The 27,209-nt window shown below is 37.6% G+C and overlaps 2 protein-coding genes and 1 long non-coding RNA gene across 9 annotated transcripts in view; 2 read left to right on the top strand and 1 right to left on the bottom strand.

Moving 5' to 3' along the window:
- Window positions 1-24,816, top strand: part of LOC101899816 (synaptic vesicular amine transporter) — a 54,294-nt gene extending 29,478 nt beyond the window's left edge. For 6 of the 7 annotated variants that reach the window (XM_011295698.3, XM_011295697.3, XM_011295699.3 and 3 more), the window contains 7 exons: window positions 905-1,463; window positions 21,579-21,752; window positions 21,854-21,992; window positions 22,066-22,124; window positions 22,192-22,560; window positions 23,280-23,506; window positions 23,572-24,255. In XM_011295698.3, coding sequence (XP_011294000.2) covers window positions 923-1,463; window positions 21,579-21,752; window positions 21,854-21,992; window positions 22,066-22,124; window positions 22,192-22,560; window positions 23,280-23,506; window positions 23,572-24,009 — 1,947 coding nt within the window. In that variant the 5' untranslated portion in view covers window positions 905-922 and the 3' untranslated portion in view covers window positions 24,010-24,255. Of the gene's footprint in view, window positions 1-904; window positions 1,464-21,578; window positions 21,753-21,853; window positions 21,993-22,065; window positions 22,125-22,191; window positions 22,561-23,279; window positions 23,507-23,571; window positions 24,256-24,641 lie in introns of those variants that run through there. The other variant, XM_059128862.1, reaches the window with a different exon arrangement.
- LOC109613349 (uncharacterized) lies at window positions 12,712-14,280 on the top strand. The gene has a single exon (XM_020038053.2). The coding sequence runs from the start codon at window positions 12,990-12,992 to the stop codon at window positions 13,314-13,316; it is 327 nt and encodes a 108-aa protein (XP_019893612.2). The 5' UTR covers window positions 12,712-12,989; the 3' UTR covers window positions 13,317-14,280.
- A 1,278-nt stretch (window positions 24,817-26,094) lies between the features above and the next one.
- On the bottom strand, window positions 26,095-26,689 carry LOC109613350 (uncharacterized). Its single transcript, XR_002194923.1, has 2 exons — window positions 26,574-26,689; window positions 26,095-26,502 (listed from the first exon to the last, which is right to left on the bottom strand). It is a non-coding gene; the product is annotated as an uncharacterized LOC109613350 (long non-coding RNA).
- Window positions 26,690-27,209: the final 520 nt, after the last annotated feature.

Below are 27,209 nucleotides of genomic sequence, written 5' to 3' on the forward strand. Positions count from 1 at the left end.
AAAAATGTTGGGAGCTTAGATAAATGCTGAACAAAAATCTACTCCAGGGGACTCTTAAAAAGTTTAAAAGTAATTCTTCCAAAAAATCCAAGATTTGGGCCCTTAAAAATATTTAAAAAATATGATTTTCTTAAGAAATTCCGGTGGTTTATTTCCAATCCAAAAAATATCGTTTTTATTTGTATTACGTGCCTTAGATTTGAAAAAAAAAATATTTTTTTCAATACATTCATCTAAGCTGTTTTAACAGCATTCCAATTGTTAATGGCTATGGATTTGAATAAAGCTATTTGAATTTTTTATCTACTCAGTCGAAACAAATTAAAAACTAAAACGCTTTGCATTACAAATTGTATTTTGTTGTATTACAACAAAAATCAAGATATGTATTGACACGAAATTGAAAATAAATATGATTACCTTGAAATCTTGAAAAACATTTTCATTTGAATTTAAATGACACATTTATTAAAAATATTTATTTTGGAAATTATTGAAATCGGATCTTTTGAAAATTCCCTTAAATCTCTTATTATCTAAAATATTTTTAATATTTCTTAAGCCTGGAGTGTATTTTTAATATTTTTTCTCAATATATTAAAATTTCAATCCTCTTTCGTTGTTGCTTTTGGTATTTTTCCTCCAGCTTACATTTTTTTTCTACCTTCCTCCCGCTCCTTGGTTTACCAGCTAATAGGATTACTTGAGGGGGATGATATGATTAAAATGTGATCAAATTAAAGCTCATTGCTCTCTAAGTGGCCTGGCAGACATGGTGACATATGCTCCATCCTCCCCACTTTTAATTCCCAATGACCCCACAAAAAAAGTTCAAAAATAATTAAAACCAGATTTGTTTTCTTTTAATAATTTCCGTTCTCTTCTTTTTGTTTTTGTCTTCCAGTAACAATTCCATAACGCAATGAAATCGTCTGAAGCCGGTGGTGGTGAACTAAGACAGCAACAGCACAAATCTTCATTAAATTCAACAGCAGCAGCAGCGACGGCAGCCTCAAACAAAACCGGCCTCAACGAATCGACAACATCCTTCACTACCAATACACCGAACTCAACAGCACTCAACAACGACACACCGAGCAAGAATCCCTTCAAGCAACATCTCCAGACCCAGCAACAACAACAGAATGGCAGCAGCAACAACTCATCGGATGGCCTCCATGCCAGCGAGCGCGGCACAAGCTATGGCGGAATTTTGGGCGTCGGAGCCACCACACCGGCCGATCCAAAAATGACCTCACCTCCGGGTGGCGGCGGGCGAGCTGGGGGTGGTGCCGGACCACCTTTACCACCACCGGATCATCATCGACAAGAAGATTACCGAGCTGCCGGGTCCTGGGCCGCCTTTAAGAATTGGATGATCGGATGGCGTGGCTCGAGCCGTTTGGTATTGGTCATTGTGGCCATAGCCCTGCTATTGGACAATATGTTGTTGACAACAGTTGGTAAGTCAAGTTCCCATAAGGCCGGCAATTCAAAAATCATTTATTCAATCTTTTTTCCGCCGTTACTTTACCGCATCCCCTTGGGGGCTTTTAATAACTAAGCATGCGGCATTACCATGGCGATATGAGCCAGTCGAGCTTGATTAGCTGTCAGGAAGCACTTAAGTTAATGAGCTAAAATAATAGTCATCATCGATGATGTGATGATGATGATGGAGTTGTTTGATGGATGACACAGTGTTGCGAAACTGAACTACGAGACAGATATTATGAATTATTATGGAAAACTCTTTTCAGCAAATGTAGGCTCAAGAGAGCTTTATTCTGTCAGGCGGAATTTAAAATTTCTCATTGAAACCTTGATCCAGCATTGAAGAAATTAAGCCTTTCTTATGAAAAATTCTATTCAGCCCGTGCTATTTTCCCGGGCTATATTGAAGCTTCTCCTAAGGAAACTTCTATTCGACCCGGGATACATTGAAGCTTTCCCTATGGAAATTTTATTCAGTCCGGGCTAGAAACAAAAAGAAATTCTTGTTGAAGACTAGAAGGTCTTTTCATAGAATACCAGAAGGTCTCCTAATAGAGGACAATAAGGTCTTCTCATAGAAAAGCAGAAGAAGACTTTCTCATGGAAATTCCTATTTGGCCCGGGCTATATTGAAGCTTCTCCTAAGGAAACTTCTATTCGGCCCGGGATACATTGAAGTTTCCCCTATGGAAATTCTATTCAGTCCGGGCAGGAAACCAAAAAAAATTCTCCTTGAAGACTAGAAGGTCTTTTCATAGAATACCAGAAGATCTTCTCATAGAATACCAGAAGGTCTTCTCATTGATAAGCAGAAGATCTTCTCATAGAAGACCACAAGGTCTTCTCATATAAGACCAGAAGCTTTCCTTATGGAAACTTCTATTAAGCCGGGATGAACAGAAGCTTTCCTGTAAGAAACTTGTATTCAGCCAGGATGAATTTATGCTTTTTTCGGTGCTCGGCGATATACCCGCATACCTATTTTTACCCTCAGTGAACAGAGATTCTACGTTCAATTCATTTGTTGAAGACCTCTAGACAAATATGTTTTGCGGTTTTAACATTTTCAAACCTTGGCGCCCAACTGATGGCACATAAGTTTCCATGGAGATTGCCAGACGAATATTTATAAGAATCTAAATAATTCATAACACAGAAATACAGGGTGAGATAAAAAAATCCGCAACAAAGTCATACGCCATATTTTTTTCTATGTTTTTTAATTTTATTGAATGAAAGCAGCAAATGTCGAAAATAGCATCAAATTTTCGAATAAGTTTAGATTTGTTCGAATGGGTTACCTTTGGCACGAACTATGGTCTTCAAATGGCAAATGAAACCGTGACACGCTGCCCCAATGTTGCTCTGCGGTATTTTGGCCCACTCCCGGCGAAACGCTTGAGGTGATCGACACTTTGGTATTTTTTTAGTGCCAAGCTTTGCCTTTCAAAATACTCCAGACACAATAGTTAAACGGATTGGTATCCGGAGATTTTGGTGGCCATTGTGAGCTGAAAATAGAGCAAGGAACCTCATTTTGTAACCATTCTTGGGTTGGGCGTGCTGAGTGTGATGGTTCTGAGTCCTGTTGGAATGTCCAAGGTCTGCGGCCAAAATGTTTGCGTACCCAAGGCTTTAATACACCCTCCAGAATATTTTCGCGATAATATTCGGCATTTATTCTGATGCCACGGTCGATTAATACGAGCGAGAGCGACCATCTGCTGAGCTCGGAGTAAAACCATTGAAATTCCAAAAAAGTGCAAGAACTTACACCGCAACAGAAAGAAATTAGACTCAAAAGAGCCCAAGAGTTGATTCGCTAGGCCGAAAGTGGTAAAGTGCCGAACTTGGTTTTCTCCGATAAGAAAACATTCGTTGTCCAGCTGTTTGTAAACAAACAAAATGATCGCGTTTACTTGCCAAAGAGGTCAGCTGAAAATGTGCACCTTCGGTTGGCCACCAGAACTCAAGCGCAGCCATGGTGATGATGTGCACCATTGAATGTTTTCTCATCGGAGAAAACCAAATGCAGCAGTTCACCACTTTCGGCCAAGCGAAGCAACTCTTTAGCTCTTTTGAGTCTATTTTCTTTCTGTTGCGGTGTAAGTTCTTGCACTTTTTGAAATTTCAATGGCTTTACTCCGAGCTCATTTTTCAATATTTGCCGAATGGAATATTGCTATATGTTCAGCTCAAGAGCCATTTTTTCGGGCACTGCAACGCGAGTTTCGATCAAGTCGCTTCTTTACTTTTCGAACCATTTCTGCTGATGTTACTGTTTTCCTCCGTCAACTTCCTTGACGTCAGGCTATGCTACGAGCGATGGTACGAGACGCAAAAGATTTATTCACATTTAAATACTGAAGTGCTCCGACGATAGCCACTTGTGGTTTTCCAGCCAAATATAAAAAAATAACACTGTCACGTTTCAATTCCATCACGAATAACTTTTTTTCTGGAAAATTCTCATCAAAATGATTTTGTATGCTTTTAAATAATATAATGAGCTGTCACTGGAATAATTTTAACAGATGTCTGACGAGTGCCTTAGAAATGACAGCAGTCTGAAATTGGTTGCAGATTTTTCGTCACAGAAAGGAATACTTAGGTCGACTATATCTTCCACCTCATGCACATTTTAACATTTTCTAAAAATTATCACATATATCATATAAAGTGAAGGAATTCGCCTATATGGCCCAAGTCTGGCACGTCGCAATATTTATATCATTTTTAATTAAGTCCGATACGAAATTAACAAATATTCCTTAAGAACTACTTATGATTGTAAAAGAGAGAGAAAGATAGAGAGAGAAAGAGAGTTATGATGCCTATGCACAACACCGCATAGGTGTCAAGCAAACTTGCTACACATACTTATCAGTTTATAGTCTAGGCTATATCTCGAAATCAAACTCAAACATACCGCATGTGGGAACGGAAAATTCTATCTTATATATTTCTAAGGTTAGTTCATCCCAGTTTCTTATCTGTTCACGGATCCCTGTTTAACAGTTTCTATATTAAAATCTCTCTCTCTTTCTCTATCTTCTCTACACAAGGTTGCCACCCTATTCCCTTTTATAAAAACATGTTTACATATACGTTAACACTCAGGGAAAATCTAAAAATCGGCCATCTTTTCCCCTCGTATCCTCTATTCCATTCTCCTTAAATTTATTACCCAAAACTTGCAATGGAAACTTATTTACACACACCTTAAGAGCTTCTAATACAAATTTATTGCTTTATTATACAAAATATTAAAAGCAGAATCCCCCTAAAATCCTAATCTAGGTAATAGTTCCCCCCTCCTTATTCTGGATAAAAGGTATCATGACAAACCATCAAATGAAATTAATTTTCCAGATAAAAATAGCATTTTCCAAGCAAAAAAAAATATGGGAAAAACACACGTCTTCAGTTCGAATAATATGAATAAATTTTGTTACATATGTATGCCGGTGTGTGTGTAGAATTTCCCCACATAAAACATATTTATGCTGATGGCTGTGATTTGATAAAATGGCAATGCTTTTAGCCAGCCCTCTCCATGCAGGTATGCAGCCAAGAGCAAAATAAATGTTTAACAAGACATTTCACACTTGAACTTAACACAAAAGTTGATTATCCTTACAATAGTCCTTTGCTTTGCTTGGGCAAGCATATAAAGCAGCTAGGTGGGGGTCCAAGGGGGTTGCGTTACGTTAGATTTATCTTTAATGTGGCCACTTAAGGTAAAAAAAGTTGTTTCTAACTTGGTGATGGATTTCCGGGCCATGATAAATGGGGAGAAGGGGTGGAAAATCCTCGTTGAGATTTCTAGTTTTTCTTTCTTAGCTTTTCAGATTCTTTTTTTGTTCTTTGAATGACTAGCATCATTTCCTTTTTGCCACTGGAATTTTCTTTTAGTTCTTTTGCTGTTTCTCTTCTTTTTTCTGCATTTAAGTTTCAACAAGTTGTTGGCAAAGTAGTTTTCCTTCTTCTTTACTTTTTTCACAAAACTGTTGCTTTCAATTGGAGAATGGAAGGACTAGTATTTTTTCCAAACTCAAATCCCCACACACTTGTGGTCTTTGTGTCAAACGTAAAGTATTTGAAGTTGTTTTCCTTTGCCGGAATTGTCTGTGACAAAGGAAAATGTCTTAGAACAAATTTAACAATTGGCAAAATCAATGGGAAATCTTAAATGCGGAATGAGGTTTTCGATGGGGGAAATTTTTCGAGTCATTTCAAAATAACCAAACATTTTTTTTCGCATAACAGTAAAAATTATGTTTTGACGTTTGTTTTGAATGCATAAATTTATTTGCGGCGAATTCAAATTATATTGACACATCGTCTGGTAATCAGACAACACAACTTTATTTATTTTTCAACATTCATTTGAAAAACTGTGATTTGTAGCATATTTTCAATTAGAGTTATTTTAATAATTTTTGAATTTTTTCAATAGTTGTTTAAAAAAAAGCGGCATAGAAACATTTGCACCACTTTGCACAAAAAATAGGTTACACATGGTACGAAAAAGACATAATTTTCATTAACTTTTTACTCACCGATTTTAGAGGATTTTCAATTTTTGAAAATGAGGAAGCCATCCTTTTAGTTCTCTGAGTCGACACACAATTTTGGTTGACAAACAATCCTCACGAAGACTCTGGCAATGTCTTTCTTGTATGCGGTGTGGAGAAAGACAGCTTTTAACTGTTCTGCGTCTTTATTGATTCTTCAACCTTCATTTGAAAAACTTTGATTCTTGGCATATTTTCAATTAGAGTGTTTTTTTAATAATTAGTTGTTTTTTAAAAAAAGCAGCATAGAAACATTGTTGGTCGTTCAAATTTGCACCACTTTGCACAAAAAATAGGTTACACAAGGTACGAAATAGACATGACATTGCATTTTGTTTATCATTAACTGTTTACCGATTTTAGAGAATTTTTAATTGTTGAGGAAACCATCCGTTTAGTTCTCTGAGTCGACACACGTTTTTGGTTGACAAACATTCCTCACGAAAACTCTGGCAATGCCTTTCTTGTATGCGGTAAAGGGAAAGACAGGTCTGAACAGTTCGACATCTTTATTTATTTTTCAATCTTCATTTGAAAAACTTTGATTCGTGGCATATTTTTAAATTTTTCCAATAGTTTACTTAAAAATTGGCATAGAAACATTGTTGCAAATTTGCACCACTTTGCACAAAAAATAGGTTACACAAGGTACAAAAAAGACACATTGACATTGCCATATTATACTCAATTATTTATGATTAAATGAGTAATCTCTAAAAAAAAAAAATGAATGAACTTTTGAATTCAGTTCGGTTTTCATGCCATTGCGGCTGATAAAAGATTTTAAGGGGAAAATTTTCCATTCAGTGCAGCTGAATTAAAGATGGATTTAGTCCTTCTGAATTAGGGTTTTCATGTGAAATCCAGTCCTCTCAGTCTTCAAGGTTTCCATTACAATTATTTATTTCGGCCCATATATATTGGAGATTTGATGAAAAATGTCCCATTTAGATGTCCTGAACTAATCTTTTCCCATTCGAAATATTCATTCACAGCTTAGCTGAGTTGCTTTCTCTCTCTCTCCCTCTCTCTCTGTACAAGCAACCAATTAATTAATAGCCTCAATCAAATTAATTGAAATACCATTAAGAATGTGTTGGCATCTATTTATTTTCCGTTTGTTATTTCTTTCCCCTCTCCCCCCTCCCAGCAATCAATGCCAGAGTATTATTTGTCTTGTTAACTGTCAATTTATTTGTTGTGCCTCTCTTTGGCTGGGTACTCAAATCCAAGCCATCAGCTTTGGTGGGAGTTCAGCTGGGCGTAATTCAAGCGTCAATACAACTAATCAATGTTCGAGTGGCACTTGTCTGCCATACGCACAGCAATTCTGAGGCAAGTGATTTTCAATAATAGCCTCAAGTGCAGGCAAACACCAGAGACACCTACCATTGGTCATAGGCAATGAATAGCCTATTTCGATTTCAATGCGGCTCAAAAGCAATTAAATTAACACTTAAAGACTGTTTGTAAAGGGGAAAGAATAAAATGTATTTTCACCTAACATGTTTTCATAAAACGCTTTATTTAGTTTGTTAAATTTGCACAACAAATAGGAAACACAAGGTACGAAAAAAACCCAATGGCGTTGCCATTTATACAAGTTGTTTTTCCTCAATTATTTATGGTTAGAGGAATAATCTTTCGAGAAAAAAATAACCGCGTAATTTAGATGTATAATTTCTTTGATTTTAATTAAAATAAATGACGAATTTTGCTTTTAACGGGTGCAAATAAGGCTAGATATACCAAAAGCAAAACACACTACCAGCCCAATGAAGAATAACAATTCCGTATGGATTTTTTCTCCTTTTTCCTATTTTGCTTTTAAACACTAAAATTCCTCTCGGAAAATAATTACGAGGGAATACTTAGATATTATGATCACTTTCAAAATTGTATTTTCCCCCAGGAAAAGCCCTCTTGCAAAACTAGAAAAGTATACAAATTTGTACAATAAATAGGATACAATAGGTACGAAAATGACCCATTCGCATTGCCATCGTTGTAAATTATTACTCCGACATTTTTTCATGATTACGACCCAATAAGACAACGCTTCGAACATTACAATACATTATCAAAAGTTCTACAAAACATCACCTGGAAAGTGATAAGTCTTGCTATAATTTTCGAGCAAAATGTTCTCACCATCTATCGATTAATCCATTAACCTTTGGCCTTGCCTGTTAGCATTTAGATTTTATTAATAGCAAAACACCATATTACAACATTCGAGCGTGTGGAGATACTCTACTCCGCTGAGAAGTTAGTTGAATAATTATAAACACGTCAACACATTTAAGACATAGATTATTCCTCTAAGATCCAGAAATGTGGCATTGGTGTCAGCTGAATTAGGTTTCCTTGGGAAATCTTAAATCAGCTCGATTTTGGGTTTCTAAAAGAAATATTTACCAAATACTTTGAAAATACGTTTGAGTGCGGTTGAGGCACTGGGAAAATCTAGCAATTAAAAATAAATGTTGTAAAATACTGAAAATATCGCATGTGTACAATTCAGTGATTGTCGATAGGACATCAATGCGTTCAACCGGTAGCCAAGACCACTTGCATGAAGGGACAAGCAGTCCTGCAATGTTCTCCATTCAAAATTAAGGTGAGAGTACATAAAAAGCTTTTTTGACTGGCTTAAGTTATCAGCTGGCTTCTTCGTAGATAAACAAGTTTTAACAGGTGTTTTAGGTTGACTTAGTTCGATTTTGGTCCAACGCTCCTTTGCTCTTTCTTCCGAAGAAGTGAGCCGGTTTTTTAAGCCAGTCAAAAAAGCGTTTTATGTATTCTCACCTTTAGAATAGATGTGAATAATTGTGTGATTGCTATTAGGTTAAGTTAGATCAGTTTTTGTGGTATTTAAGAAACATATTTTCAAATAAAATCAGAATCGAATCAACAATCAAACCATACGGCGTGAATATATAAGCAGCTTGAAGTCTTCGCATGGCATATTTTGTGACTTATCATAAAGGGATGGCAGGGCCGCTCTCAAATACAGGCGCCGTTTTTTCATAAGGTGAGAATACATACAACAATTTTTTGACTGGCTTAAGTAGTCATCGGCTGGCTTCTTCGTAGAGAAATAAAGAAGTTTTAGGTTGACTTAGTTCAATTTTGGCCCTACGATCCTTTGTTCTTTCTTCCGAAGAAGCTAGCCGATGACTTAAGCCAGCCAAAAAAGCGTTTTATGTATTCTCATCTTATTATACGAATAATTGTGTGATTGCTATTAGGTTAAGTTAGATTAGTTTTTGTGGTACTTAAGAAAAATACCTTTAAATAAAATCAGAATCGAATCAACAATCAAACCATACGGCGTGAATATATAAGCAGCTTGAAGTCTTCTCATGGCATATTTTGTGACATATCATAAAGGGATGATAGAGCCGCTCTCAAATCCAGGCGCCGTTTTCCTTAAGGTGAGAATACATACAACGCTTTTTTTGACTGGCTTAAGTAGTCATCGGCTGGCTTCGTCGTAGAAGAACAAAGGAGTTTTAGGTTGCCTAAGTTCGATTTTGGCCCTACGCTCCTTTGCTATTCTCCGCAGAAGCCAGCCGCAGACTTAGGCCAGTCAAAAAAGCGTTTTATATATTCTCATCTTTATAATTTGACATTAATATGCCTAGCCATGAAGCCAAGCTGCTTATGTACGCCGCCTATAGGGTTATGTATCCATTTTCATTTTTATGTTGGTCCTTCGAGCCGGATAGATTATCATCAAAATCAACAATCAAACTATGCGGTTGTGATTCCGTTCTCAGTTAATCAATATTGGACCTTCTGTCGTTAAATCGCTCCCCAATGGGTTAATATGCCCTACAAAGTGCCACCAAACAACTGCAATACCACACCGTAAAAAAAGGCAATTGAGCAATGATTTGCAGCATTTTCCCAAACGCTCCACTATGTCATGCTGAAAACTAACTTTTAATGACAATTATTTCAAAATGTTTGTCTTTTACTTTAATAACTTGAGGAACCTCAAAAGAAAACTGCGTCATAATCAAAATTCTTGCAGCCAAGAAGGACATCAGCCACCAAAAAAGAGATTCATAGTTCATGTTATGAAGTCATTTGTGAATGCTTTCTGCCATAACTCCACGAACTAATTAAAGTTTGTCCTCCCTCCCCGCCTGTAATCTGAAAATATTGAATTTTTCTTGACGATTTTCGTAAAACTGCAGTGAAATGTGACCTTATGAGCTATTAAATAGCCTTAAAATAGGCCTCTCTTTCTTTCTCTGCTATCTAAAGAAGCCGTCAAAAGTGGTTTAAAAATAATTGACATGCAAATGTTAAGCTAGCTGGAGTTGGCAAATTGCTTGACATTTGTTGATTTTCATTGTCAATTTCTTGTGTGGAAGGAAGGAAGAATTTGGTGGGGGTTGGCTTGTGTAAACTGGCTGTTGCTTGAGCAATTCTCCAAAAACAAACAAACAATCTCGTCATCATGAGTTACAAGAACAACTATAACAACATGAAAACAATGAATCATTGTTTCACGTTTGGAATAAAAAAAAACTACAAGAAGACAATTTCAAAGGCGCACAAAAGTTGCGTGACCTTTTGCCAGGAGTCTAAGAAAATGGGTACACTTGGAAAAAATCGTGCCAAGATGAAATGAAGTTTTAATATGGATAACTTAATTCAGTCGGGTTGAGTTTGAGATTACCTAAACGAGAACTTTTTCAGCTGATGTTTTCTCCATTTTTCTATGCTCATGGACAGTTTTTCTCTAGAGAGATCATTCCTCAAATCATGAACAATTGAGGAGAAATAATTTGCGAAGGTTGCAACGATAAAGGGTCTCTTTCGTACCTTGTGTAACCTATTTAAAGTGAAAATTGGAGTTGATTTTTTTGTTCAAATTAAGCAACTAAAACCGACTATTTAACAATATTAGTATTCGAATATATGTGTTGGATGTAAAATACTATTATGAGGAACACAGAAGACTGGAAGCACGATCTGAAGGGCAAATTTCTTATTTCAAAAAAAAATCACTTTACATTTTCACCAAGTTGTACAACAAATAGGATACACAAGTTACGAAAAAGACCCATCAGCGTTGCCATATTCTCAAATAATTTCCCCTCAATCATTCATGATTGGATGAAAGATCTCTTGAGAAAAATATTTGCCATGGCAATTTATTTCCGAGGATAGCTGCTTCAGAGTCCAATCTTAATTTATACGAATATTAATATATGCTCTCTTCCAGAACCTGAAAATTTTTCGATACAATAAAGGCAAAATTGATTATGGTTGTAAAAATGTTACCATTGTCGAAGTTCCTGAACAGAACTGCTCTTTTAAGTTGGTTAATTTTTATAAGAAAAAAATCACTTCAAATTTGTACTAGAAATAGGATACACAAGGTACGAAATAGACCTAATAGCGCTGCCATGGTCGTAAATTATTTTCCTTTAATTAGTCATGATTAGGGGTATGATAATTCGAGAAAAATGGTTGCAAACTAGTTAAAAAGAAATAACTTCGGTCGTATTTGTAACGAATTTGAAAATTTTCAAAAAACAAAAAAAAAATGGATCCGTAAAAAATTCTGCTAAAACCTCAAACATTTTGTGTCGCAGGCTAGTATCCATTAGTAAGCTCAAATACCAAATTTGAAACAATTCCGGTGAATAATGTCGCTGAAATCATCAAAATAACGAATTTAGGAAGGTACTGTTATATGGGGGCTATACGATGACCTGTACCTGCATAGGCAATTTTCTGTCATAGGCTGGAGTATCTATTACGAACTTCAAATACCAAATTTGAAACAATTCCGGTGAATAATGTCGCAAAAAACAACAAAATACCGAATATTGGGAGGTACCGTTATATGGGGACTATATCTAAACGTTGACCTAAATAGCCCATTTCCATTACCAAAAGTCCTGCTGACCAAAGACACATCTGAGTAAAATTTTATCAACCTACTTCATTTCGTTCGGAAGCTAGAGTGATTTCCTCAGACGGACGGACATCGCTAAATCGACATGGCATTTTATGCTGATCAGGAATATATACTTTGTGGGGTCTAAAATGTATATTTTGAGGTGTTACAAACGGAATGACAAACGCAATATACCCTCCATACTATGGTGGAGGATTCAAAAACAGAGCACCTCTCATTTGCACCAATTTGTACAACAAATAGGGCAAACAAGGTATGAAAAAGGACCACAATTGTTCTCCTCAAGTATTCAGCTTTGATGAAATTTCTCCCGAGAAAAATACTTTTTGTGGGAGTAGAATTCCGCGTATAGCTGCACAACAGATTTATCCAAGTCCAAAACATTTATTCAAATCCCAACATAGTTAATTTATTCATTAAAGTTGCTTAACTTCTATAAGAAACAAATCACATTAACTTTGTACTACAAATAGGAAACACAAGGTACGAAAAACGCCCAATGGCGTTGCCAACTACACAAATTGTTTTTCCTCAATTATTTATGATTAGGGGAATGATCTCGAGAAAAAAAGGAATAGAGAGAAAATTTCTTAAGGAAATTTTAATTCATAATTGGACGGACAATTTCTGGCTGTGTATTCCCCATAGTCATAAGTTTGTTGTTGTTGGCGACAAGAAATCAAAACTAAGGAAATACCTTTTCAACAACTAAACCCCCAACCAAGAAAAGAAGACTCCAAAAATAGCGACAGTCTGATACACATATAGAGACAAAAATAAAACAAAACGCAAACATTGTCTGACAGAAGGATCAAAAACAACAACAACAGCACTTTATTAAAACTCAAAATAAAGCAGCTCATTTCAAGTCCTGCTGTCAGCTGAAACGGTTGTTCTAAACGCAGAGTGAATTTTTAAAAATAAAAAAATTGTTCCCATTAACCCAGTGACTAAGCGATTTTTTCCGGCCAAAAATGACTTCCAATGATTCGTTAGATATTGCAACGGGACAGACTGGGGATTGTACTGCAGGAAATCCCACAACACAAGTGCAACATTTACAGCGTTTGAAGCAGCAGCGCAGTTTTGAACAACGTTACGCTTCGATAATTAACCAACAAATCCTGGAGAAGACCATCAATCGAGAAGTGCTGCAACGACAGGCCAATGCTTTCTTTCCCTTTGGACGAACACCGTCTAATGAGAGTGCCAAGAGCCAGACAACGGATGAAGAAGACGGTGGGGAGGTCAGTGCAGGACATGCGGAGGAGGAAGTGGAAGCTGAGAATGAACAAAAATAAAGTTTGGAAGTTGTAAAACTTTCTCAGAAGAGGATGAAACCTTTATCCAATGGACTTATTAAAATAATTAGATAAAAAACAAAATCTAGATTTTATTAACATTTTATTGTGAATATGTGAAGGCCTCAAGAAAATTTGTAAAATATTGTATTTGCTTCCTTATTAAGTGCTAAGAGTTTTTTTTTTTCTAATAAATACATATTTCTTAACTCAAATTATTGGTCTCCCGCATACTTTTAAGTGTTTCTCAATAGGCCTTAATCGGTGTACTCATCCATTCAAATTGCACAGTTCTCTGCTTCTCATACAGATCCTTGTGTATGTCTCTCAACTCTCCCAGATATTGATTGAACTCCGATGAAATGGCATAGACGCCATACAACTGAGCGGCGGCATATGTCAAATAAAGCAACTGATAAAATGTCGACAGTGTTGCCACCAGATAAAATTTCAATTCCGGTGATTTGTGGGTTATCACCTCATAGAAATAAATCGAATGCCATGCCGTAAAGAGGACTAAAGCAAAAAACACTGTAGTCGTACAAAAAGTCATCAAATAAACTCGGCGATAGATCCTTGTGACATCAATGCCCAGCAGAGTGAACTCCTCGATTAGCTTGAGGAAAACATTAATGGATGACACCTCTTCCAGACTGCCAAAGAGCAGGGGTGTAATGATGACAAATGTTATGAAAATGCTCAGCAAACGTAAGATCAGATTTCCAAGGGCTGAGAGGGAGGAATTGCCTGCCATCGGCTGGGAGAAATCTTGCCAACTCTCGAAAATTGATGTAATATTGACATAGGTGAAAATCAGCAAATGCAGAATGGTATAGGTGAGACCTTTCCAAGAGATGAGAAACTTATTCTTGGCCTCATCGAACTGGAATGGAAAGAGTCCGGCAACGCGTATCAGCAGTATGCAAATGCCATATGCCTCTGGCAAATTTCGCGGGGTACTAAAGAGTTTCATTGTTGGTTCCCGTCAGCAAAAACTGGTCGGTTTGATGGTTTCCTAATGACTGACTCTTGGAATAATTGAAAATTTTCAAACTTAAATAAATTCGTGAGTAATTATCTTTGGTCATAGTTTTCCCTGGAGGACTACAATAATTGATACCATATTTTTAATTACTTATTAACATTAGGTGTGTTTAATTACCCGAACATTTTTTAAAGTTGTTGTAAATTGTTGTTGCAAAATCGTCAGGCGAAATCCCATTATTGTTGTTTTTATAAAAACAACGTTTGTTTATGAGTGGAGAACGATGGTAATGTTTACCAGGGGGTAAGGCAGGGAATACCTAGGTTTCGGAAAGAGCCACCAATCCTCATCAGTTCCCTTGTTTCTTGTCTGGGATATTCTCCCCAGAAGTTATTTAAAAAAATAACTTCTATGACAAAAAACATTTTTTTACCCAAGTGACGAGATCGTAAGCTCAATAGAAGAGGAACAAAAGAATCACATAAAACTAAAATTCTTTTGGAAAATCTTCTAAATCTTACAACCGCACTTATAAACATTTACATCTTTCTCCACTTTGTTATGCTTTCGTTCAACCTGAACGAAGTAACATAACCATGTAAGTTTGTTTTGTCTGTTACAACAAAAACCCTTCGTCGACCGTGCCTGTGTCTATTAATAGAACAGAGTTTGGCTTGCTTGTTTGGGATACCATAGTATTTTGTTGTTGCAAAATCGTCAGGCGAAATCCCATTATTGTTGTTTTCCCAAACAAGCAAGCCAAACTCTGTTGTTGTAAATATTTACAAGAAGTCGTGTGTTAACAGAAAAGTTCTGGAAAAGAGAGCGATACGAGAGAGAAATTTTAAAAGCTCTTTCACTGAGAGTCTTTCACAGCCTATGACGAAAAATTACTTATGCAGGTCGACGTCTTCCCCTATTTAATGGTTTCTGTTTAACTGGTATTTTTCGACGGATTTTTTTTTTTTGAAAATTTTAAAAAATCCTTCAATTCGGCCCGGCCGAACTTAGCTGCTTTTTTACTTCATATTTTTTTGCGGACCTCATTTTTGTTGTTATGGCGGACAAATTGTTTCGTTTTGATAGATCAGCTGATTGCTTGCAGGTATTCCTTTTGTTTACTTTTCACTGTTTTCTTATAAAAGAGAATAAAACTACCTTACTCTCTTAGAAAGAAGCAGGTAGACAGTTCAGGCTGGAATAATTTGAAAAATTTATGAAATTGTCCGTTTTTAGGCTTCAATGTTGCCCACAGACTTATCAAAACAAAGGAAACTTATATTCGAATCCTAATATTGAAAATTTGTTGGGTTAAGATGCCGAGTTTTTATTAAAAACAAGCATTTCATATTCGCACTCATTTACACAATAAATAGGTTACACAAGTTACGAAAAAGACCCATTAGCATTGCCATACTCGTATATTATTTCTCCTCAATTATTCCTGATTAGAGGAATGATGTCTTGAGAAAAACAATATAAAAATGGGAAAAAAGAGCATTTGTCATTTATTTATAATTGGAGGTATCAGCCCGGTTAAATGGGGTTTTCCATAGGCGAACATCAATTCAACCCGGAAAAATTATTGAAAATGCTTTTTGCTTTTTATTTCAGTGATTGAATTAAAAAAGCGACCAAAAATCCTCTATGAAACTGTTGAGCAATATTTGCCATTCTCGCAAATAATTTCTTGACATTTATAATTGGAGGTATCAGCCCTGCTAAATGGGTTTTCCATAGGCGAACATCAATTCAACCCGGAAAAATTATTAATAATGCTTTTTGCATTTTATTTCAGTAATTGAATTAAAAAAGCGACCAAAAACTTTGGTCATATCGGATCGTAGAACACATATATTCCAATCCCTATATTGAAAATTTGTTGGTTTAAGAGGTTCAGTTTTTATTAAAACTACAAGATTTTCGCACCTATTTACACAAGAAATAGGGTACTCAAGGTACGAAAAACACACATTGGTGTTGCCAAACTCATAAATTAATTCTCCTCAATTATTCGTGTTTGGAGCAATAATCTCTCGAGAAAAATTATAGCAGAAATGGAAAAAAGACAGAAATTTCTCACGGAATTTTTGAGCAATATTGGGGCTGACAATTTATCATAATTGGCGTTGCCATACTCGCAAATTATTTCTTGTCTTTTATTCATAATTGAAGTTATCATTTGTATTTTTCATAGTAAAATCTATAAATGGGATTGAATGGGATTTTCCATGGTAGAAATAAAATTTAGCCCGGCTGCATGAGGTTTTCCAAAGGAGGACATCAATTCAGCCCGGAAAAATTATTGGAAAGTGCTTTTTACATTTTATTTTAATAATTGAATTAAAACGTGACCAAAAACTATTGGCCGTTCAGGATCGTATTTTCAAACTTCAATGTTGTTTATGGATTAACCAAAATGGAGCATATATATTGGGATCCTAATACTGAAGATTTGTTGGTTAAAGGTGCCTAATTTTTTTTATAAAAACGCAAGACTTTAAAGTCCTATTTGCACAAAAAATAGGTTACACAAGGTACGAAAAAGATCCAAAAGCGTTGCCATACTATTCCCCTCAATTATTCATGATTGGAGAAATAATCTCTTGAGAAAATTATAGAGGAGATGGAAAAGTAGAGAAATTCCTCACGGAGTTTTTGAGCAATGTTTGGGCTGACCATTTCTCATAATTAGCGTTGCCATATTCGCAAATTATTTCTTGTCATTTATTCATAATTTTAAGTACCATGGGTGTTTTCCATAGGAAAAACTGCAATTCAGCCTGGCTAATGGGATTTTCTATGGGATAACTTCAAATTAGCCCGCCCCAATGGAGTTTTTCACAAGATAACTTCAATTCAGTCCGGAAAAATAATCGGAAAATGTTGATACTTTGGAATTTTGACTATTTACTCTTCTTTATTCGCTTTCCTCTAAACCTTACAAAATTCATTTAAATTATGACTCAATTCACTGACACCATCCTCTGCGGTACATCCTCCGATTGACACCCCCTTTTTGGGCAGGGTGGGCATAAAGATATGCAATTGTTTCTTGGAATCATGTAAGCTGTTATAACTCCCCATCAACGAATTATCTTTAAGCCTTTTTTGTAAATTCGAATTGGTTAGATCGGCAACAGTATCCAATCTGCGTCGTGCCGAATAGGCCTGATCCATATTCCTCGACTTAGCCGTGCGAGAACGTTCCGAATTTAGACGAGAATTGTCAGCTGATTTGTAGAGTCTAGCAGAGGCCAGGCTTCCGGCCAAACGCCTTGTGGTACTGGGACTGGCCGAGAGGGCACACAAATCAATGTTTTTGGCCGGGCGATTAAAGCGTATGGGCTGCCCTTCCTTGTTGAAAATGATGGTGATGTGTTTCACCGGTTCTCCGGAGGTTTTGGGGGAAATGTTCTCCGGAATGTGAGGTTTTATTTTCGCGGATTTTGTTTTGGGGTTTGGGTGTAGTAGAGTTGGGCAGGTGTTATTGTTATTCCTGCCGTTCTGAGTCTTCCTAATGGAATCTCTGCGGAGTTTCGAAGTCTTGGTTAGCTTCACCTCCATATCATTGCTGTAGTCCTGCAGATTTTTCACAAAATCCTCATTACCCGCCAAGTCTAGCCAATTTAACACCCTCTCTGCCAGTTTTTCATCAAGTGTTGAGACCTTGTCGTTATTGAAGTCCTGCAACGAGCTTCGCCTTGAATAGAAATCGGAAAATTCGGATGTTCTCCGTAAGTGATTGGCAGATTTACTGTGATAGCTGTCGTAACTTTGATATTTCCTTGAGAGCACCGAGGATCTACGAGGTTTGCTGGATGAGGAGGATAATTTGTTAGCACTTTTTATCAGACTTTGTTTTCTCGGTTCATGGAGTTTCAGTTTTGCCGAATCAATGAGAAAAATATCCTCATCACTGGCGAATTGGTCCTCGTAGTCTGGAAGGTCCCAGGAATAGGAGGATTTTAGGGTATCTGGGAGGAATAGAAAGAGAAAAATTATTCTATGGAACCACGCACTTTCGGAAATGATAAATACTCACTTCTCCTCCTCCTCTGACTTGTGGGATCTGTGGCGGAATTCAATCTCTCAAACGGCCTCTTGGTTACATAATCCAGTAGGAAATGCCTTTGCAGACCGGGTCTCAGCTCTGTGCCCTCCAGCCAAACGGTGCGTACAAACAATGGACGACTGGCTGACTCCCAAATTGTTGAGGCTTTCATGATATCTGCGTTCGGCAATTCCCAATAAAAAAGTTTTTTGGAAAATTAATCAATCCCAATCTCTCAGCCGTACGTACGTACTTCTGCCAACCGGCATCCGTCAGGATGTGCATGTCGCAAATGTTTTGGTGCTGGCGAATGTCATTACAGGGCAAACAAATCTGCCGTTGGTTTCTTGGCGACCAAAAACAATCACTACCCCCACCCCCCCTCATCTACTTTCACAGAAAACTTTTTGATGGTTTTCCACCGCCCTACCCAAGTCTACCAGCCGCCTTGTGGTTAAAAGTGTCTTTTACACGCAAAGTTTGGCTATGGAATATCTTAGAGGACAGAGAGGTAGCAAGAAAAGGGATTTGGTTGGCATTTAATCCCAGGAGACCTGGGATTTTGTGAAAGACGCCAATGCCACGATACAATCAAAGGGTAGGAGGGATACGCCATACACGTATGCATGTTGTTATTTGCATAGTTTATAAATTAAATTATGTTTTTGCTCATTGTTATGTTGGCTAATATTCCGCATATGACAACTCGACATGAAACCAAAACATGTCCATATTTCCATATCCATAAAAATAATTAAAATTTATGACTTGCAAGAACATTTATGAGGCCTAGATTCTAATTCCGAAAGGCTGAACTTTAATTCAGCTAATCGAAAAAATCCTATGAAAGTTTTAATTTAGACAACCTGAAGTGTAACTTGCCATTGGCAACTCGTATTCCGCCAGGCTGAAGTACAACTTGCTTATACCAACTCGTTTTCAGCCAGGTTAAAGGCAGATTTCCTTTGGCAACTCGTATTCAGCCAGGATAAAGGCAGCTTTCCTTTGGCAACTCGCGATCAGCCAGGCTGAAGTGCGACTTGCCTATGGCAACTCGTATTCAGCCAGGCTGAAGTACAACATGCCTATGGCAACTCGTATTCAGCCAGGCTGAAGTACAACATGCCTATGGCAACTCATATTCAGCCAGGCTGAAGGGCCAGCTTGGCTATTGCAACTCACGATCAGCCAGGCAACTCTTATTCAACCATGGATGATTAGCCAGCTTTCCTATGGTAACTCAAAGAGCCAGGCTGAATGGCCAACTCGCCCATGGCAATTCTTATTCAGCCTGGCTGAATGGCCAGCTTGCCTATGGCAACGCCCATTCATATGGCAACTTGTATTCAGCCTGCCTAAATGGCCAGCTTGCCTGTGGCAACTTCAATTCCATCCAGGCTGAATGCCCAACTTGCCTATGGCAAATCCCTTAATTGAGTTAGGCTGAATGGCCAGCTTGGTTATGGCAACACCCATTTAGAACAGGATTGCCTCTAGCAACTCTTTTTTAGCCAGGCTAAAGGGCAGCTTGGCTATGGCAACTCGCGATTCAACTCTTATTCAGATATGGATGATTGGCAGCTTGCCTATGGCAACTCAACCCAAAGAGTCAGGCTGAATGGCCAACTTGCCCATGGCAACTCGTATTCAGCCAGGCTGAAGGGCCAGCTTGGCTATGGCAACTCGCGATCAGCCAGGCTGAAGGGCCAGCTTACCTATGGCAACTCGCGATCGGCCAGGCAACTCTTATTCAACCATGGATGATTGGCCAGCTTGCCTATGGTAACTCAACCCAAAGAGCCGGGCTGAATGGCCAACTTGCCCATGGCAACTCTTATTCAGCCAGCTTACCTATGACAACCCCTATTTAGCCAGGCTGAAGTGAAGCTTGCCTATGGCAACTCCCATTCAGGCAGGCTGAAGTGCAACTCGAAATTGGCCAAGCTGAATGGCCAACTTTCCTATTGCAACTTGAATTCAGCCAGGCAAGCTGAACGGCCAGTTTGCTTTTGGCAACTCCCATTCAGCCAGGCTGAAGGGTAAGATTGTATATGGCAACTCGAAATTGGCCAGATCGAATGGCCAACTTTCTTATGACAACTCGAATTCAGCCAGGCAAGCTGAATGTCCAGCTTGCCTGTGGCAACTCCTTTAATTGAGCCAGCCAGGCTAAAGGGCAGCTTGGCTATGGCAACTCCCACACGAGCCGGGTTTGAAAGGCAGCTTTCCCATAAAACCCCCACTTATTCAGGCTGCATTCCCCATTTTTCATGGAATCACCCATCCTTTTAACAGTTGTTCGCTGATAATCAAATGCTTTCAAATAATTGCTCCTAGGAGGCCACCAGCTATACCCATCTGCCATAACATTGCTAGCCTAATAGAGTCATTTCCGTTAGTCCTTGTTTGTGTGTGGATAACTGTCTAAATATGGCCGCAATATTATGCCAAAGCAATTATAAAGTGTTCGTTCAGTGGCCTAGCCGCAGGCATGCAACACTCCAAAGGATAACACTCACCATGGCTGTTGTTCTGCTGTGTGGCTGGGTGCTTCCTGGCACTCAAAAGTCCTTAAAAATTGAAGTTGATTTTGAACTGTAAAATTGAATTTGTAAACAATGTTTACATGACAACTAGCGGTGTGTGTACGGTGTGTGGTGTGTTTATGGACAGGATATCCTTTTGTGGTAGTCCTGGCAAAAGCGATTAGCATGCAATGTGGTGGGGCCAGAATTAGAAAAAAGGAAGTGAAACGTTTTTAGATTTTGTTTTGAAATTTCTGGTGGGGAGGTGTTGATAATATCCTGTGAAGGACCAAAGGTCCTGAGAAGGATATTTTCCTTCTCATATACCTTTTCAGGACATTAGGTGGTCCTAACATCACTTGTTGATTGACTTTGTTCCTTGTTCATTGTTTTTCAAAAGTAATTAAAAATGTCCTTCCCTTTGTTCTTACCCCTTAGAAAGAGTTCCATATTCTCGAGAAGTCTGGAAAAAAGGAGGTTTCTCATTGTAACACTTTAACAAATATTCCACATGTTCCTCCTTCAAAGCTTTTTGCAACTTTTTCTCTTATTGCATGGCTCCTCTGATTTCTCCTCAGAAAAAAAGCGATTTGGAAACCCTGCCACTTCCTCAAAATCCTTGCACAACAACTTAATTACCACAATTTTCTTGCTGATGAAGTTATCCTTTCATGCAAAATTTTTCTTTTTTATTACAGTTCCTATTATACCTGAGTTCCTGTACGACATACGGCATCCAGACGCTCCTTTGGACAGCTATCCACGAACACCACTCAGCATTCATGTGCCGCCAACGCCCACACCCTCGCCATGCAGCAAGGATGGCGATGATGTCTCTGCAATGGTAGAGGTTTCAACATTGAGTCCAGAGGGTAAGTATTTAATAGACAATTAAAACGACAAGTGGTTGGTTGGTTGGGCGCCACTGAGTGGCAACAAAATAATTTTAAATGACTTTTTTAATGCAATTTAGAAAATGAAACACTTTATCGTGAACTGGAGGAGCGGCATCAGGAGCTGGTGGGTGAGACGGTGGAGGTGGGTTTGCTGTTTGCCTCCAAGGCCTTTGTGCAGCTGCTGGTAAATCCCATTGTGGGGCCCTTGACTCACAGGTAGGGTTAATTTAAAAAAAATTAAAGCCTCTCTCACTCTCTCTTTCTCCCACTCTCTTGTTTTCTCTTGCAGAATTGGCTACAGCATACCCATGTTTGCCGGCTTTGTCATTATGTTTGTGTCCACGCTGAGTAAGTGTTGCCAACTCCTTCCTCTCCATAACCCTTTAATCTCATTCTGCCCCCTCTCTCGCTCTAGTCTTTGCCTTTGGCCGCTCCTATACGGTGCTGTTCATTGCTCGCGCTTTACAGGGCATTGGCTCCTCATGCAGCAGTGTCTCAGGTATGGGTATGTTGGCCGATCGTTTCACCGATGACAAAGAACGTGGCAATGCCATGGGCATAGCCTTGGGCGGTTTGGCTTTGGGTGTCCTAATTGGTCCACCATTCGGTGGGGTGATGTATGAATTTGTTGGCAAATCGGCTCCGTTTTTGGTTCTCTCCGTTCTGGCTCTGGGCGATGGTCTGCTGCAACTGTTTATGTTACAACCATCAATCGAAAAGGCTGAAACGGAACCACCCACGCTGAAGGCATTGATTTCAGATCCCTATATTTTGATTGCAGCTGGTAAGATTGGAATATTTCAAATTCTACTTTCAGGATTCCTTTTGGAAACCGCTGGCCCATATTCAGCCAGGCGGAATTGGAGATTTTCTATGGAATCCCCTATTCGGCTTGGCTGAATGAGAGATTTCCTATGGAAACCCTTATATAGCCACATTGAGTCGGAGATTTCCTATGGAAACCCCTATTCAGCCAGGCTGACTAGGAGATTTCCTATGGAAACCCCTATTCAGCCAGGCTGACTAGGAGATTTCCTATGGAAACCCCTATTCAGCCATGCTGACTAGGAGATTTCCTATGGAAATCCCTATTTAGCCAGACTGAATCGAAGATTTCCAATGGAAAACCCCATTTCAGCCAGGTTGAATGGGAGATATCCTACGGAAACCTCTATTCAGCCATTCTAAATCGGAAATTTGCCAAGGAAATCTCTATTCAGCCAGGCTGAATCGGAGATTTCCCATGGAAACCCCTATTCAGTCAGGCTGATTAGGAGATTTCCTATGGAAACCCCCATTCAGCCAGGCTGACTAGGAGATTTCCCATGAAAAACCCCTATTCAGCCAGGCTGACTAGAAGATTTCCTATGGAGACCCCTATTCAGTCAGGCTGAAGTGGAGATTTCCTATGGAAACACCTATTCAGCCAGGTTGAATCGGAAATTTCCTATGGGAATTTATACCTTGAATTTTCCTAACTTTTTCAAATCGCATCTCCTTAAGGCTCCATAACCTTTGCCAATATGGGTATTGCCATGTTGGAGCCCTCTTTGCCTTTGTGGATGTTGGACAACATGGGATCAAGTCGCTGGGAACAGGGTGTGGCCTTTTTGCCGGCTTCTGTGAGTTATTTGATTGGTACCAATCTCTTTGGACCCTTGGGCCATAAAATTGGACGTTGGTTTGCGGCTTGCTTGGGACTGGTCATCATTGGTGGCTGTTTGATAATGGTGAGGCCGAATTAAGGCAATAATTTTCAATATTTTTTTTGAAACATTTTTGATTTTTTCCTCAGATCCCCATGGCCACCTCCATCACCCATTTAATTATTCCCAATGCTGGCCTCGGTTTTGCCATTGGCATGGTGGACTCTTCAATGATGCCGGAATTGGGTTATTTGGTAGATATTCGCCATTCAGCTGTGTATGGCAGTGTTTATGCTCTGGGCGATGTGGCTTTCTGTTTGGGTTTCGCTGTGGGCCCAGCGCTCAGTGGTACCCTGGTAAAGACAATTGGTTTCGAATGGATGTTATTTGGCATTGCCATCATTTGCTTCCTCTATGCCCCGTTGCTGACGCTGCTCAAAAATCCACCCACACGAGAGGAAAAGAAGGTGGGTAGTATTGCTGACGCCCCGGCGGCCAATGAGATTACAACTGTACACGCTACAAGTCCTGCCATTATCAATGACGGTGTCACAAATCCAGCTTTCACCGAAAGTGAAAGACTTTAATCATCTTTTCTTTATTTATTTTTAAGTTTATATTTTTTATAAAATTTTGTATGATTTATTATATTTTTGTGAATTTTTAAAATAATATTGGAATATTGTTAAGAGAAATTCCAATACAGTATTTGCATAATGTTCCATATGTTTCAAATTTAGATTTTCTTATAGAAAATACTGCGATTTAGTTTAATTTTACAATTTGTCTTCCCTCTAAGATTTTAAGCCAATAAACCTATTACTTTTGCCTGATTTTTTGTTTATTTTGATTTTTATTTTCATATTTCCTTATTTTCCTTATTATCATATTCACATGTTTTCACATTTTCTTGGACACCACTAAAAAATGATATTCTTATATAGACTCAATTGAAATTATCCCACAAGAAATCAAATTCAACTGGGTTGAATTGAAGATTTCCTAAAGGAACGCTAATTCATGTGGCCTAAATTAAACCTAAGTGTCCCTATAATACAATTAAAGATTTCCTGAATTGCACCTAAGTGTCCCTATAATACAATTGAAGATTTCCTGAATTGAACCTAGGTGTCCCTACAATACAATTGAAGATTTCCTGAATTGAACCTAGGTGTCCCTACATTAAATCTCATTCCTTTGTTGTTTTCTCTCTTTGCAGTCTCTCATTGTTGGTGAACGATCGGCCGTACGCTATGTCACATATCAAAACTACGAAGATGATGAATAAATGAGCTCTCACTAATTGCTACTCTCTTTCTCTGGACTACGATTTTCAACGAAATGATAAAAAATAATGCAAAAATGATTTGGAAGAAAAAAAAACTACAAAAAAAAATCAATGGAATGATACAACCAACAATATCAGCAATATCATATGAAAACTTATACAAAAAAAAAAACAAACAAGTACGTTATTCTGAAAACAAAACTAAAAATTTGGTTCAAAAGCTTTTGATGTTGATATACAAAACAAATTTATATATTTACAACAGAAAAAAAAAAAACAAACAAAAACATTTTTATTTCAAATTGTTGTTGTTAAAGTTCGTAAACGAAAAAATCTCAAAAAAATACTAAGGAAAATTTTTACAAATTTTTCCCCAGCAATTGGCCTTAAAAAAGCCACAAAAACTACAAAAAAAATCTATTTATGGTTCGTAAATGCGGGTATTGCAAAAATACTTTAGAAAAAAACGAAAAAAAAAAAACAAATATTTGGAACCCAACAAATGAACCCCTTCGATACTCACCTTGTTACTTGCACTATGTGGTAAAAAAAAGCAAAAAAAAATATTATATAAAAAATATTTAAATTAACATGAAAACTCTTGTTTTTCGGAACTCTATACCTCGCCCTAGAGGTAGTGTTAAGAGTTCTCTCTCACGGAATTCGCTCAAGTGGATTCCTACTCCCAGTAAAGAAGATAGCCATCAGAGTAACCATTGGAATTGAGATAAATCAATGTGAATCTAAACACTGTATAATTTACCTAAGAATATGAGCTAATAATTAGTTGGCAACACCAAATACAATAACCGGGCAAATGGTAAAAACATGCATGGTAAATACTATTTATAATGTCTCCCGATAAGGCCAGTAGTGCGATTCTCAAATTCATTTTTCGAGTTAACGACAAAAATCGGTAAAATTAACGATTCGGCAATTAACGACATTTTTCATCATCAACAGAGTTGCCAACTTTTGTTTTGACTTTTCTTTCATAACTTTGCGTTTTAATTTTACCGACATTTGTCGGTAAATCAAAAATGCATTAGAGAATCCCACTACAGCTGATTGTCAAAATGACAAGCCGCATTGTCAAAATACCCGACTCTTTTATATTCGTGTTTAGATTTTATCAATAAGCCATGGAATTGACAGAAGAAATCCAAGGGATTTATTATTGGCACATATGTCAAACGATAGAAGGCCAATACAGGCATTGTGCGCTCAACGACTTAGGCTATATTTACACTGAAGCATTTTATCATTACAATAGAATACTGAACTGTTAAATCTAAATGACCTAAATGTAAACGTGTGTCTACGATGAAAATAATTATGTAGAGTTTTACTTACCGTAGGTGTTTTCATAAAACAAATATTTGAATACGTTTACACGATTTATTTAGCCACACGATCAAAAATATTCGAGTCATCTTAAATTTACACCATGAAGGCTGTTTAGAGACGAACTTAAAATAGATATTTCCTTGCAATTTGTGGTCAAATTATGGTAATGTAAAGCCTACAACAGATACAACCTTTCATTTGATGTCGACATGAAAAATACAACACTGTTTCAACTTTTGGCAACGCGAAACGTGAAAATACAACAATATTGCTTGCCAAAAGTCATAATGGCGATGTATTTCCCACATCGGCGTTAAACGAAAACGTTGGATATGTTTTCGGCTTAAGAAAAGGTTTCTCAGATGTGACATTTATCCAAACAATAATTGATACTCGGCTGGAAATAGAATATGAGTGTTGCCAACTCCACACATCCCATCTTAAACTGAAGAATGTTTTATAAAAAAAGATTTTAAATAGTTCTTTTGGTATTGTGTGATATACAAAACTACTTACCGTCAAATCTGTTTCACGTTCTGTCTAAATCTCCCAAAAACTTTAAGGATTTTGTGAAATTTATGACGATTTAAAATCTGTAGAAAATTAATGGCAAGTCTCGAACAAATTTACATCTGTGAAAAAAATAGAATCTCTCACCGAAACCTCTCAGACATTTAAAAAATATATATAAACTTGCCGTGAAAGAAGTTGAGGGCATCTATAGCAATATTTTTATGTAAGCTTGTGTTTGGCATTTTTTTCTTCATTGTAAATCCGCATAGATGTTATTGTGAAGCCCGGCGAAACTTTAAGCTTTCATTAATTTCACTTTTTCGGCAAATAAATTTATATTGATCTTGAATGGTAATTTCGACCAAAATGTGCGACGTTTTTTCCAAGGTTGGCCATTCCGTATCATTAGTGGTCTCCTCGCAGTTGGCAATATGTTGTAAAGTTGCCGAGATGGACAACGCCGCTTTGCCGTTTTAAAACTATGGAATTTTTGTAAAATTAAATTTTTAACATTTAATTTGGCAGATTGAGATGTCATGGGACTATTACTTGTGGTGGGAGAACCGCAGAGATTTATGCTGGAGTAATTTTGATTTCCACTTTCTTGATTACTTAGTAAATTACTACCTCCAGATGATT

Source organism: Musca domestica, unplaced genomic scaffold (genome assembly GCF_030504385.1).
Source record: "Musca domestica strain aabys unplaced genomic scaffold, Musca_domestica.polishedcontigs.V.1.1 58, whole genome shotgun sequence".
In the NCBI taxonomy this organism is placed as follows: Eukaryota; Metazoa; Arthropoda; class Insecta; order Diptera; family Muscidae; genus Musca; species Musca domestica.

Coding starts and splice junctions, on each gene's coding strand:
- LOC109613349 (XM_020038053.2), top strand. CDS start 12,990: ATGACTTCCAATGATTCGTTAGATATTGCAACGGGACAGACTGGGGAT.